Source organism: Daktulosphaira vitifoliae, unplaced genomic scaffold (assembly GCF_025091365.1).
Source record: "Daktulosphaira vitifoliae isolate Bord-2020 unplaced genomic scaffold, ASM2509136v1 Scaffold_4, whole genome shotgun sequence".
NCBI classification, from domain to species: Eukaryota; Metazoa; Arthropoda; class Insecta; order Hemiptera; family Phylloxeridae; genus Daktulosphaira; species Daktulosphaira vitifoliae.
The window spans coordinates 9,373,704-9,390,113 of record NW_026099575.1 but is presented as its reverse complement, the minus strand read 5'-3'; the positions used below and the strand labels follow the sequence as shown (position 1 = coordinate 9,390,113).

Here is a 16,410-nt window from a genome sequence, read left to right as displayed (position 1 = left end):
CTACAGACACTTCCGTATTAATGAGCTAATAAAAATTGAAAAAAAATATTTCTGTTTCAAGCCTTAGTTTATTAAAACAATTTTCTATTGATGAAGAAAAGTTATTTAAATATTGTTAATTCACTATAGAATGAGATTTTATTTTATTTAATTTATATGATTTTACTTGTTTTATAGGTCATTTAAATCAATGATACTATAAAAAATGTATTCAAAATAATATTTTAATATATTTAAATTAACACAACAAAATATTGGATATTACATACTGTAGTCTCAGAAAACAGATGATTTATATTAATGTTATTTTAAAGAATTCAATTTAGAAGTTAAAAATATATAAATCAAAACTGTAGTAAAAAATTGTCTATATTTTTAGATATTCTAAATAAAGAATTGACATAGGAATATTATTTAAAATTTTAAATCAACATTATTCAACAATTACTCACTTGGACGGTCTACAAAGTATTACTTATAAATCTATATAATTATATATATAAATTTATATACATGTGTATATATTTACAACAGAAAAAATCTATGTTTTTCTTTTAAATTATCAACATGGTTTAAAAACAAAACGGTAAGATATGACATACAAATGTGTGTACCATAAATTTTCATGGTTATAGAATTTATAATAATACTTAAATTAATATGGCATAGTAAGTCAATATATAACATAGTCTTGATAAGTTAGTTATTCGTGGTAGAATAAGTATCTGCCAGTAATCGCTGGTATTTCTTCTTTCTACCACCTGTAATAAGAAAAAACTTTACAGAAAATATTCATTAAATTTATTTAACAGAAAATAAATTTTTTAATTCGCAAAAATGTTATCCTTGAAAAAAGATTATTTTAAATCATGAACTACATTTTACTAAAAAATTGAAAAAAAGTTAAGTCATTTTAGTTTTTAACATACACTCAAACTAATGTAATATTTATTTAGTGATTAAACAACATGAAAATATTATTTTTATCAGTAAAAAATTACTATTTATAAAAAAAAACCATATAACATTATTTATTACTTTTTATGTATAATAATTAATAAATAATACTGTACGATTTCAAACAAGTTAATTAATTCAAAAATATTGTTTTGAGGGACTCACGAAGCAAATGTCAGGTTGATGAATAACTTAAGTCTTCTTTAAGCCATTGTGGAATAGTTTTATGTTCTAATTTACGTAGGAGTTTCACAAGAGCAGTATTATATGGCATATAATATTCTCTAAGATACTTGTACGAATTAGCATCCATTGGAGGATATTGTCGACCTTTTCCTTTACCCAAACATTTATTTCCACCTTGGTCCAACACTTTACAAAAAAAATGTTTTTTTACATCATACCTGAAATGTAATATTAATAAATAACCAAAATATAATTACTTGATTTATAAAAAAAATTAATTAATATCAAATACCTGATGTGTGAAGAATAGTCAAACATAGGTGACACCTTAAGAAATTTTTGTAATTGTTCTAAAATATCTACAGGATTTGATTTGAGTTGTTCACCATCAATTATATGTAAATTGTTGTGATGAAAGAAATCAAGCCAACGCTCAATGTGTAATGCATACTTTCCTGGGTTTAAACATCTGTAAAATAATAATTTTTTATTACACTTATTTAACATAAAAGTAATGCATAAATTAATTTAACTTAATGTATCATCATAAAAATGTAAATGTTTACTCATCAACAAACCATAAATTTGTTTGTTAATTAATATAGCAACAAAATATATATATATGTAGCAAATTTTTTTGTAACAAAAAATAACTCTAAGAATAACTTAAGAACTAGTTAAAATATAAAGATTAATAAAATCAACTATAGTTAAATAAAAATATTCCACACACCTATTTCGAAGATCTCTAAGAGATTTTGGAGCAACTGTTTCATTAGCCGTTATGATTTCATNCAACTGTTTCATTAGCTGTTATGATTTCATGAAAAGAATATTTGAGAGTTGTTGGATCACCATGAGCCTTTGCATGTTGATACCAACTATATGCTCTTTTAGCTGGAGATACTAATATAGTGATCTGAAAATTTCATATTTTACTATTAATAATAACTGACAATAAAACAATAAACATTCGATAGATTGTTATGTAAACTTACTAATTTTACATTTGGCAATAGTGCTTGTACTCGTTTGGGTACAATATCGGAGTCAAAATAGGTTGCAGATTTTTCAAAAACAATTTTATTTTCAATTGTATCATTTGACTTAAAAAATTCCATATACCTAAATTTAAAATAGTTCATAAAATAATTGCCAGGTATGCAATTTAGTATATTTTTCATTCCAAAATTAAATTACATTTTTCTTATAAGGTGTTTAATTAATAATAAATAAGATTTCCATTAGTTATATTGTTTATTTCAATTGACGTGGTCCTTACTTTAATTTATAGGTTATACTTTTATACTAATTATTTATTTATGTGTGTGATTATTTGAATAGTAAATTTATATTATGGATGAACTAAGTTTATGACTAGTAGTTATCATATAGATTTTTTTAACTCTAGGAGACTATTAATAAATTTTATAACACATTAATGTTATACTCCTTAGTATAATTTAAGATCTAATGAAGACACCAAAAAAAAAAAAAAAACTCACTTTTAAGTTATAAGAATCAAATTATTGTTCTGTTGTTTTATTTTTGTATACAAATACATTGAAAGTAACATATTATTGTGACGTTGACAACAATCATTTTTTTTATTTTAAATGGTTTAGTTTTTTTTATATTTTTATTTATTTTAATGCTCTTTATTAAAAACTTGTGCTGGGGAGGACCACAAATTTACATAGCCCATCTCAACAGAATTAAACACTAGTATCTATGCATAAAAGTGTACAATGTTACTAATTAAGTTAGATATCTATCATATAGATAACCTCAATATCTATCACTATTCTTACGAAAATGTAATAGATTTTATTATCACTTTTATATTAGATTTTTAAAAAAATTGTAAATTTAAATAAGATGCATGAGAAGATAACAAAATAACTGAGATAATAATTGATTTACAAAGATGTAACATTACAATAAAAAGCAAGATTAAAAATGTTTTTGGTAAAACAAATAACTTAATTACCAATCTAATCCTTTATAATAATTTCGACCATTAAAAAATTGAATTTCTTCAAAAGTTTCTTTGCTTGGTGTATTAGCAGATATGTTAGGGTGCATTGATAAAAAAGTATACAGAGCTGTAGTACCAGTCTTTTGAGGTCCTATTACAAGAAATTTTGGTAGACGCTGGCAAGACTTTTTGTATGACCAGATTTTAAGGTGCCTTTGATCTAAGCAAGGGTTCTAGACATGAAAATTATACAATTATTTGAAAAATATATTAATAAACAATGAAATATTAAATAGTTCTTACACCCCATACTGGATCAACTTCCTCAGGATACATTTTAAAATACTTTTCAGCTAGTTGAAGTGGTCCAGATGATTGCAGCTTAAGATTAGTCCAACACCTGATAAATTGAAACACTGATTCAAATGTGTACAAGGCTAATCGATCACTTCCATAATTTGACATATGACTCATAAAAACATTAATCTAAAAAAATATTAATAATGTTATTCCTAATTTTAAAACACAATAAATCAATAATATCCAACCCAATCTCCTCATAAAGTGTTGCATTATATTCATAGAATGAAAGGAAAAAGTTTAATGAATAGAGTTAATATTAATTGTCACTAGGGTTAAAATCATTTTAAGAACTACATAACAATTCTTCAATGTATATTTTAGTGATCTATAATAACTTTTGTGTAGTTATTGAAATTATTAATTGAAATATGAAAATTAATTAAATCATTTTATTAATTTTTACCTTATAAAACTAAATGACATAAATTATATTTGTATATATTCCAAAAATGATAAAATTTCAAATTATTAGTTTTTAAGAATAAGTTCATATCTGAACAAAAACGAACCAACAATAATGAATTAAAATTATTTCTATCATATTAATAAAAAATACTATATAATACTATTTAGTGCTCTTTAAAAGTTGTACATATTAAAATGTGCAAAAAACTTTAATATAAGGTAAAAATAATTTTATAACTTTAAGTTTTAAATGTGACTTAAAGAATGTTATATTGACTTATTGATCTTTAATAACCAATTATAAAATAAACCATAATCTCATTTTTGTACTCCTTAAAATTTACGATTAGCGAGTGGAATTACTTCTACTACAGCAATATTGTTAGTTTTATGCAGAAACTCATCAATTGTAATTTTTATAATTTATTTATTTTTAATTCATAATTACTACCATTCGATGTATTATCATATAATTATTAAATTATTAAGAAGATGTAAAAAATAGTAATTTTAACTTTAATACAGATTTGATAAAAAATTCATGTATAATTTATATAAAATCACAATATTAAATTACAAAAAATAAAGTACAAAAATAATCATTAATGAGTTTCCTTGTGGAGCCAACAATGTANTACATAAAATTACAAAAAATAAAGTACAAAAATAATCATTAATAAGTTTCCTTGTGGAGCCAACAATGTATATCTTTTAAATTTTATTAGTATGAAAACATATTTTATACTTACAGGGTTATAAACAATAGTTTGAAATAGTTCTCCTCCCATAATTGATTCATCTAATTTTTTTCGGCCACCAGGATAACGATCAACATATATTGTGTGCGTAAATAAACCACAAGTTTGTCTAGGAAGTACCTAAAAAGGTAAAAAAAGATTTATATGACTTTTTAATAAAATAATTAAATTAAATTAAAACTTTGTAATTACTTTTATTCCTCGATGAATAAATCCTCTTCTTAACCTAGCAGGCCTTAAATGAGGATATTCTTCAGTTGATGTCACTTTGATATTCCATACTTTTTTCCAAACGGTATACAGAAGTTCATGAACAGGATATACACCAGAATGATGGGGTGCTACTGAATAACTGGAATTAGTTGGAATATTGTTGGCCTATAATATTATGTAATATACAAAAATTAATAATTATTTAATTATTTTGATTAATTAATCTTCAGATAAAATATTCAGTGACAATAGGGGAGGACGTGATAAGATAGATGGAAAGTTTTAAGTATTTAGGATCAGTTGTGTAAAAGAGTGTTGGTATTGACTAGGATGTAAGGCACAGGAATAAGTGTGGATGGTTAAAGTGGAGAGAAGTGTCTGGTGTGTTATGCGATAAAAGAATTCCAATAAGGCTAAAAGGTAAATTTTATAAGACTGTAGTGAGACCAGATATGATGTTTGGTTCAGAGTGTTGGGCGATTGACAAGAAAGAAGAGTAGAGAATAAGTGTAGTAGAGATGAGAGGATAAGGAACAAACATATAAGAGGGAGTAAAGGTAAAACGTCAATCGTATATAAGATGAGAGAAAACAGATTTAGATGGTTTGGTCATATCATGAGGAAAAAGGAATCGGATGCTACAAAAACAGTTATAGAATTGAATGTTGAAGGAAGAAGAGGTAGAGGAAGACCAAAAAAAGAGATGGAGAGATGTTATTGAATGCGATATGAGGACATCTGATGTGAGCGTAGAGGATGTGGGAGATTGTGTCAAGCGAAAGTATAGGAAAAGGGTGGCCGACCCCAAGTAGTTGGGATTAAGGCGAGGAAAAAGAAGAAGATTTAAATTATTTTATCTTATGAAAATATATAAAATAATAATAATATTGTCTTACTTCAGCAAACAATTTATTTAATGTCATTTCATATTCTAATTGAGTCTCATTATTGTATAAATGTGGTTGCATGTGATTCCACATATGGCAGAACCAATTGAACTTGTCAACATGTTCTAATGAATAAACATAAACATAAATTAATGCATACATTTCGAAAAAATATTTATTTATAAACAGAGTGGAACAATTTTAATAACTTATAATGTACTTAATAGTATGCAATTTTTATAAACTTGAACTACATTTTAAAATTATCATTAAACATATTTTTCAATCATGTAAAATGATGTAAATATATACTCATTAAATTTTTATTTTACAATTTTTTAGAATTTTCAAGACAGAGAGCTTAAAGATTAAATTTAGAGAAAAATGTTGATATCATATACTTTTTTTAAATTCAGATGTTACATTTCTACAGCTTTTTGAAGTTGGTTAAAATTTTATATTTTTTTATTTTATTATATCAAACGTCGGCCCATGTAATTAAAAAAAAAAATAAAGGATCCATATTCTTATATATGATATTTTAAACCCATACTAACCATCAACTATTGAATTTTTTCCAAGAAAATTATCAAGTACTTAGTTTAATTGTCGTCTTTCCTAAAATATTTTTATAAAACTATGCGTATAATTTATTATACGCATAGAATAACAATTAGTTATCCACTCAAGACCTATATTAATAAGAAAAACAATACGACACCACCTTAAGGGCTCCTTTTACTTTAGTAACACACCCAAACAAAAAAATCTTCGTTCGCCTATGGCTCCCTAAGTTCTAATACATTATTTAGTTAAATATTTTTTTAATTTACCCAAAATCGTGTCGTCGCCTTCGTTTTCTTCCCACGTTCCTTTATGAAAGTATTTGCCAGAAAATCCTAAATTAAATTTAAACCCTGGTACTAATTTACTTATTCGCTCTTGTGTCTGGATTAAATCCTACGCAAAAACATTTAAATTGATATAGATTTTGTATCAATAACATAATTGCCTATGGACAGTTATATTATTGTATTACAATCTTTATTGAACTTAAACACACTCACGTGCACATCTTCTTTCCACATTCTAATACCAGTTTCGCCGACAAATATATCATCAATATCGACCAGTACTTGGCGCTCAAGCGATATGCTCAACAGTCCCTTGCTTAAGTACGATAACGAATCTAACAAAAGCAACCGATGCAGCCAGAACCTCAATCCTGAACCAAATAATACCCTGGATATTCCGTCGTACATACCGTGGTCTTGTATGACAGTAGCCAGAGGAATGTATTCGCTCTGCGAACTGAACGAGTCATTGCTACCCCATGCAACAGGTTCGTAAGTTGTATCGTTGGCACCAAAAACGGTCCAATCATCGCCGGGTAAAGGCCCTTGATATACACCACCTGCTCTGGAAATTCTTAGTACTGGCGACGCTGAATTCAACATGGCGTCCTATATTTAAAGTTCATTAAAATCGTTGGAGTTGGTGAGATTTTTTGAAAAGTAAACAAAGATAATATACTAGTAACAATATACTCACTCTCAGTGAGAGTTTCGTGTGCGTGTATAATGGAAACCCTCTAACTTGTACGCCGACCGCTCGACGTTCTGTCGGCGGGAAAAACCCTATTATACCAACCCCGTATTCCCTGCAGTATTTATCTAATAGCTCTCTATTCCATTTGTCCATATTTAAGTACTTATAGTAGTTTTCAAAAACGATAACGGAATAACGACCTTTATCTAAGTAAGTAAGAGCCGGTAACGACTTTCCGGCTATTTCCATTTTATACCTGCAAAACAAAAAATTAAATTGAATAATTATAATTTTAGAAAAGAATTTACCTTATATTTAGATGATTGGAATATTAAGTTAAGCAACCGGTAATTTAATCAAATGTTCTAAGTAGGTAAGTAATAATCTAAATTTCTTAGAATATCAATTATTACTTTATTTTAACATATAAATTAAAAGGTGTAACAAAATAAAAATGTACATTAAACTACGACAAAATCACACATGCTCATGTATATTGAAACAACGTAAATAATAATATAAAATGATTAGAGCTCGGAAATTGATGACTTAAAAACCTTTAGAGATGAATAAAATTTTACAACAATTTTTTTTATTTCTTAGCAAATTGGTTACTTGAACAGAATAAATGTTGTTTTTACTGTTTATCATTATCTATGAATAATATCCATAAACTATAATTAGTCATAAAACTTTACACTTTTGTTAATCATGATCGAGACATTTTTTTTCAGTGTATAATTAAATAACAGAGAATCTATGAGGCTTTTATAAGATAAAAAATCCAAAACAGTCCACGAATAATACAAGTTACAAGATGCACTTTGTTGTCTATATTTTATTTTTATTTTTTAATGAGGTAGTAATTACTGAAGAGATACCAGGAAAAATATATGATATGTCACTTTCATGTTGGAGCAGATTTTATAATAGGATGTTCCTGACATTTTTTACACTGAAAACTAAAGTATATCTTTAAACCACTTTTTATGAATAAATGAGCAGTCTCTGATCAAGTACTTTATAAATTGCAAAATTTGAAACTAAATAAAACTGCTATTATTAATAACAATTAAAATTAATACCAATAGACGACATATTTTATTATTGATTTACTACAAAACATACAACATATACATTATAACAAATGATTTTTAAATAGAAGCCACTATTTAACACTTCCGAGATGCAATAATTTTAATTCATCATATTTGGCTGATATTAACCATTTATATCATTCTCATTAACTGAATCTAGTTTAATTTGTAAATTAAAATACGTAGTTATACTATTTTATTTCTAAATAAAAAACAGGATGGTGAAAATTATTGGCGCTTACGAATAATATTATTTTATATTCAAAAATATTAATTAAAAATACTTAATTATATAAACAACAACAATTGAATAACAAAAAGTTGTTATCATATGTTATCACTAGATATGAAACCCTTTTAAATACATCTAAAGACATGCGGTTCTCATAAAAATCACGAATTTTCAGAATAGGTAGGAAGATTTTTGTCCAGTTTAAAAGTATTAAATAGACAAATGATTAAAACGGCTATTTCGCGAGCCGTCACGTTTTTCTAAAACACTCAGTTTCAGAAAAATCTCACGTTCTTGAAATGAAAGATAATTTAACATTAGGAAATGTGTTAAATTCATAACCTAACTTACCACTCTCGAATATAGCACGTTTACTCCTATTATCTATATCAGAATAATACAAAAACTAAAAGAACATAAAGTGCAATTCAATTCCACAAATCATTACTAAAAATTTAACTCATCTGTCCAGCGTAAAATCATTGAGAGTTCATTATTTTTCGAACACAAAATTTCGATAGCTATTCATAAAATGTGTTTATTTTATACATGAAATACCTTTTAAAATTAATAACTACCATAAAATACACGTACCTATTGTACAAACGCACTTTTAATTCTTACTGAAAAATACACGAAAAATTTGTTTTAGCAAGTCACAAAACAATTTCGGTTTCTTAAAATTGTTAGTAAATTATTTTTTAATTTGTCTGTCGATTAATGTATGTATTATATTTCCAGTCGACTTGAAATCAATAAAGTAGCTTAAGATTTTAAGATTTAAACAATTTAAGACAAAAACTGTTATAAAATAAATGAATGAAACCCCTACGGTTAAAGATTTGCTTATGTTGGCAATAAAAATATAAAATATAAAATTGAAATAATAAAACACACTGTCATACAGAAAGAACATAACTATCGAATTCCGTTTAGTAAACGGGTTTATTAAAAATCGTAACACAAAAATAAATGCTTATGGCAGTATACATAATAGTTAAACAGATTTTTTTCGGAAGTTTCTTGGAATACCTACTGGTATTTAAGGTTTATTAGTAGATTTGTTAAGTAAAAAAGAGTAAATCCATAACAACCACACAAAGGGACGACGACCAGTACGCACGTTTCGGCAGTTTTATAGTTTCTCGAAGACACGAGTAACTACAAATAAAAATAAAAATGGCACATTTTTAGCTACAGATAAACCGGATTGGTACGATTTACCTTATAAGCAAATGGTATCAAAAACCTAAGTGCATTGCAAATATTTAGCTCGTTTAATTACAAATAAATTGTCACTGCTATTATGTTCATGATAAACAATAGTTAAATTTTTATAAAATTATTCTTTTCGAAAATATAAATGCTACTTAAGTCGCAAGTACAATGTCAAGCATCACGTAAATGGTCACATAAAACAAGAGATTATTTTATATTAACGTTTAGTATATTTTATTACTGTATTATATCAAAAAGTATTTTTTAATTTTTAACCAAAATATTGAAAATAATTTTCAACGAAATTTGCAAAGTATTATGTCGAGGTTTACTAACTAGAATTTTACGATTTTTTGCTGTTAATTTATTTTTACGTCCATATTTTGCTTTAGAAAAATAATAAAAAAACTAGTTTAAAAAACAATGTGGTCACTGATTTTATCCATTCACAATAAACATTAGGCCGACACTTAAATTACAACTAAGCCCTGAACAAGTGCGTTTTATGCATGAACAATTCCAAGAATTTTTCATTTAAATAAATTAGTAACCGGATGTAGTTAATTAAAAAATACACAAACGTTTAAAAATAGTTAATGTGTGTCTTATGAGTTCTTTAATAGTTTTACTTTTTTAATGACACATACTAGGAACCAATTATATTTTAGGTAAATTTTGACAATTAATAAATAATAATTTGTTCTTCATATCTGAAGAAATAATTTTATATAATCAACAAAGATAATATAAGTTTAAGGTGACACAAGCAATTTCTCATACCATGAGATAAATAAAAAAAAAAATTTATTGAATAGTTACGGGAGAATTAATATTACCCGTTAATAAAATGCAGAAGAGTGAGAGTAAACTTCAAGATTCGTTGTCACCTTAAGAGTTTGTGTTAACATAAAAACAATTCTATTTTAAAATTTAGTAGTACGTTTGTCGTAAAAAATCTAAACAATGTCGTTAATAAAAATGCTTTTCGAAAAACAAATAAAAAATATCCCGATTCGGCAATAATAAACGTTAGTAGGTGTATATTTACACAAAACGTCTTTCAATAAAATTTTCAAGTAACTTGATGTGGGAAGAAGTAGTAACCTTTGTTGTAAAAATAAAAACGTAAAGAAATATTTCTTAGGTATTCATTTGATAACATTGTACCTCATACAACAGAGTACATAAACAGATTCTATTTTTACAGATGAACAGATTAAATTTATATTACGTATTCTCATGGAAATCGTGCAATAAAATTGTAGTACTTAAGTCAAGTCAATAAGTACATAAATAGTCTTGTCCATGCCCAGCTTCTAGATAGATGCATTTTATGTCAGAAAGTTGGTACTTAACAGAATACAAGGCGAGAATTGTAAATATCGTTTAAAGAAAAATGTTTCTACATTTAATAGGAACAATTTTGGTAATTGACAAAGTTATTAAGAAAAATGCAAACGAGAATCAAATGAAAAATATATTTTCAAAAACTCGTGTCATAATGGCGAGTTAAAACAACTTACCAAAATATTATATTATTAATTTTTCAACAGTATATATTATTGAATATACATAGCCAGTAGAAAACAAGTGAAAAATCCTGTTCGGTGAAACGGTTTATATGAAATCTATGTAAACCATATTCAAACTATATTATGTTGAGCGTTTTACGGCCAACAGGCTTTTATAGAGAACGTTATTTGCAGGGGGTATTTTCTATGACTGAAATAAAACACTGACCCGACTCCGACGACACGAGTCATAAGGCAAGGACGCGCTTCTAAATATTTTTTGATAGATTTATTTTTCAGAAAATTATTTCAAATACCGAAAGGCAAATCGGATTTTTTTTTGGACTAGTGGTAAACAAACTTTTGGCCTTTCCGATTGATCAAAAACGCATAATAATCCTCGTAGTGCGCGACTCGAATAAATCAGCAATGTAAATTTATCGAAAGGATTTATTGTACATTATCCCCTCAAAAAAAAAAAAACTAATCAAATAAGAGCAAGCATAAAATATATTTCCATTGACATTTTTTCCATCTGTTATTTATTTAAATTTAATGCGATCTAAAAAATAAAATATCGAAAACGAAACTATAAATCTATAATACACGTCACGGGTCGCTCTTCAATAACATTTCAGAATATCTTTCTCGCGGTATTTATTGTCGAATTATTAGATTTGTAATATAACGCAATAAAAATAAATCTTTTGCGATATGTTATCGACATAAGGTAGAACGCTGGAAGGGAATGTTTCACTGTCGAATTTTACAAATCGCAAATTAATAAAATTATGCATGTAAAATAAAAATAAAATGAAATTGATATTTTTTTAAATGTAAAATCTAAAAATAGTCAAGGGAATGGAAATTGAAATAGGAAACGCGGTACAAACGAATCGTACAAATCTAAATTCACACAGTCGAGCGCTTACCGCTTTCAAGTATAAATTACGGAAAATTTTAATTCTGAAAAGGTTTCTAATGTTACTGTTTAGATTAGATTTGATGAAACACACATAATAACCACTACAACGAAAGTACTGCTCAGGTTGTTCGGCAAATGATAATGGACGGCTCCGGTAGTAACTCTTCCAAAACCGCACATACATATTATAAACAAAACATAAAAGGGTTGAAACTTTGACAGTTTCATAACAAAATTTAATTCATCCAGCAAAAGTTGTTCGCAGGCGTGACCGCATTCAAGCACACCCCCTCCCTTTTCTTGCAAAAACGATGGTAGGGACATTTTGATTGATGTTTCGAAAATTATTAGCCGACTTATTGCCACAGTGAACGCTAGACTCATTACTTATACCCTTATATAAATATTATACCTAAAGTTTCCAAATGAGTTTTTTTCTTACACATTTTTAATAAATTAATCATTTAATAAATATAACGAATACGAGAAACACCCATATACATTACTACTCTAAATAAGAGCAAAAAAGTATCGTTCGACCATTTTAAAAATCAAGTTAAAAATTAACTACACAAATAGAACATTGTGTAACACGAATTAATGAATACTTTTTGTATATTTATTTAAATGGTCCCTATAATCATGTAATAACTATTTAATAATGAAGTTTCAATTTAGCATTTTAGAAATAATACAAGAAAATATTGTTAATTATGAAAATAATTTCTAATTAAAATATACGAGACCAAGTGAGAATCGAATAAAGCAAGTTTTATTTCTGTAGATATTTTTAAACTGAAAATAATTATAAAGACAGTTTTCACAAATGATGAAAAATAACTTTAGAATAAATTTCAAGATAGCAAGATTAAGAAATTTCCATAGTTAATAATTAAAAGTTTGAAATATCTCTGAAATTAAAAAAACTTAATGACTTCTATATTATATTATAAAGCAGATTTTATAATTTCTTCTTGTTTATGTTAATTTGTTAGATGAGAAATTGTTTAGATCAAACTTACATCAATAAAATAACATAGTTGTAATATTTTTGTGATTCATTATAACTTTGCAATAAAAAAGAATCTTTTAAAAAACTTTTACTGGAAAAGTTAACAAATAACAGATTTAAAATCAATAAGTGTAAACACTAAATTATTAGATACTATAAAACTTTTAAAAAGCTTATAAAATAAAGTATTTTAATATCATACATCAAATGTAAAGTGTTGTGACACGTCTAAAACAGGACAAGGTAACGTATTGAGGTGTAAACTACTGTAAGTAGATAATAATAAGAAAAAAACACTAAACTTGGCGAGTGACAACAATTATAATAATTAAAATCAGTTACAATTGAAATAAGGTATTAATGAACAGTAGATATATTTTATTAGCCAACAGTTTATATTACACTCAATTATACAACGGTTTAAGTATTGTCCGCTTATAGAGGTCCACTTACTAATCAAGTACTAACTAAACCGCACTACATAATAGACTCTAATATGGTTTCATAATAAAAGTTACAATTTAAAAGTTAAATACATTTTTATTAATAAATAAAAATAAATAAGATAGTATATCTTTATTAATCGTTAAATTTGAGGATACAATATAATTGATTTATTTTAAGTACATATTTAGTTTTTTTGAAAATTAATTCCATTATTGAATTCAAAATGAAAATTTGAATTTATCATTCGCATTTTATATATAGGTCGTACAATTTTTATGATTGATATAAAAGTAAGCAAAGCAAAATATTATAATAATAATCGACCCAGTAAATTAGATAAACAGCATAAAAATCATATATAAAAGATTAATAAATAATTTATAATACATATTGATTACCTCAGTCTATTGTGAACAAGTGTTTCTGCAAGTTCTCTGCCGAGTCTCGAGTAAGTAGTTTCAACGAGAAGTAGAAGTTTCAAGTCTGTCCTCGGACGATTCGGAGTTTGTTGTGATGGCCTGTGGTCATTTGGAGGTCTGGACTGAAAATGTGGACACATTCCATAAGGTTTTAACCTAACGACTTTTCGGTCCCTTCGCATCAGCAGGCTGAAACACAATTCATCGACAAGTGAATTATTTACTGAAGTTATCAAAATAGCAAATGTAATCATATTATATAATAAAACAAGGATAAATGTTTTTCTGGGAAAATAACTTAGCGTGCTCAAATTTTCAAGATTTCTTTTTTTTTTTTTTTAACGAAAGTACTTGGTCACGAGACTCCGGTAAAATAATTGCTGAAGGTCGGAAAATTTGAAATCGCACAGCGAGCGTTTTAAAATTTCGACTGTTTTCGAGAAAAAATGATTGGTGACGCCAACGTTTTACGATTTAAGGTTTGAAATTTTCACCAGACCCGCCCAAAGACATTTCTGAAATATAAATAATTAGTTCAATTCGTTTATTTTTTACCGTTTATTATTACACACAATAAAAAATTGGATAATTACAATAAACATCACACTAAATATCTGCTTAATATATAGTGTTACTAAAATATCAGTAACGTACTCGCGCTATATCTGATCAACCGTTTGTGTTTTAGACATTATTTAAAGATTTCTAATACCGGTAGCACCAATAATCTATTACGATAGCGACAAAATATTATCCTTATCTCTCATTTAGATAACTTGTGTAGAAAATTTTTCTTGATAACTACCATAATAAAAAAATGTATAGAATATCATAAAATAATTTTGCCGTCATGGTGGCACCAATAGTACCGGTTGGGTACTGTCACTGGTAACATAAAACCAAATCAATGATGAATTTTTATTTGACATCCAAATCTTTAAATAATGTGTATAACACAAACTGCTGATCAGATAAACAACAGTTTGTAATTTTTTCCTATCATATTATTCTTCTCCTTTCTCCTTTTTCCTCGCCATAATCCCAATTACTTGGTGTCGGCTACCCTTATCCTAAACTTCAACTTGACACGATCTCCCACATCCACTACGCTCACATCAGCTGTCCTCATTATTATGGTTTAAAGATTACATTTTATCGTGGTATGTTTTTTTTCTATTATTTTTATATTTTAGTCAAGCAGTTGGTCGTATAGATGGGGAAGAGTAAATACCAATTAAACACCTCTCTCTTTATAAAACTTTAGTGTTATTCATAAATAATATGAACTTATACATTCTAAACTCATAAGAAATCAAATATTAAACAAAAAAAGATATTATTTACTGTAAAGCGCAATTAAAATATTTAAATTAAAGAAAAAACGAAAAACTTTTAATAAAATTAAAGTTAATAATTTTTATAAATGTGAATTTAGGCACTTGTGTTTGCAGTCTCTTCCTTTTAATATCATTGTTATCGAAATTAAAAAACTACATATTATTTATACTGATATTTTAGTAACACTATATATTAAGCAGAAATTTAGTGGGATGTTTATTGAAATTATCCGATTTTTTATTGTGTGTATTAATATATTAATAATATATAAACGCATAACAATAACGGTGTTATTGACAGGTTTTGATATTTTTAAAGATAAACGTGTCGCACATATTTTTTGGATGTTATATAACTTAAGTATTTTTATTCAAGATTTCATATCAAATAATATCGTATAAATTCTCAATACCTTCATAATACATTCAACTATGTTTGTATGCCGGAAAATACCTTGCCAAGTTTCTTTATTCGGACATGTATACAAATTACTTATAATGTAAAATAAACCTTTAAGCGTTTATATATCTTTATTATGTTTGATTATATTATGTGAAATTATAAAACTGTTTTACTGTTGTAAGAATATAAAAATAATAGTTTTTTAGTATACTGATATGTAAACACAAATAAAAACTTCATTTTTGGATGTTTTTGCAGCTCAACATAGTGAATACACATTGTTTNCATTTTTGGATGTTTTTGCAGCTCAACATAGTGAATACACATTGTTTTTATCAATTAAAACTTCTTGGTGTGTTAAATATTTGCATAACAATATATATATTTAATCGTACTATTATTATCTCGAATAAAATATTAATGTCTCTTCCCTAAAAACAAGCTTTAATTGTTTGACGGATAAATCAATTTTACTTAAAAATGCCACAACAAAAATGTGTTTCTAGGGTAAATA

At 26.4% G+C, this 16,410-nt stretch overlaps 1 protein-coding gene across 2 annotated transcripts; it reads right to left on the bottom strand.

Moving 5' to 3' along the window:
* Positions 1 to 206: 206 nt before the first annotated feature.
* Positions 207 to 14,718, bottom strand: LOC126904230 (bifunctional heparan sulfate N-deacetylase/N-sulfotransferase). 2 transcript variants are annotated; one of them, XM_050683037.1, is made up of 15 exons: positions 14,136 to 14,718; positions 7,299 to 7,551; positions 6,815 to 7,210; positions 6,581 to 6,707; positions 5,757 to 5,872; positions 4,840 to 5,025; positions 4,639 to 4,767; positions 3,425 to 3,607; positions 3,134 to 3,354; positions 2,142 to 2,268; positions 1,955 to 2,062; positions 1,877 to 1,923; positions 1,436 to 1,612; positions 1,123 to 1,361; positions 207 to 761 (listed from the first exon to the last, which is right to left on the bottom strand). In XM_050683037.1, exons 1-14 carry the CDS (start codon positions 14,408 to 14,410, stop codon positions 1,133 to 1,135), a joined length of 2,574 nt encoding a protein of 857 aa, XP_050538994.1. In that variant the 5' UTR covers positions 14,411 to 14,718; the 3' UTR covers positions 207 to 761; positions 1,123 to 1,132. The 2 variants fall into 2 exon arrangements, with proteins under 2 accessions (XP_050538994.1, XP_050538993.1); XM_050683036.1 differs by having other exon boundaries at positions 1,877 to 1,937; positions 1,969 to 2,062; positions 14,136 to 14,717.
* Positions 14,719 to 16,410: the final 1,692 nt, after the last annotated feature.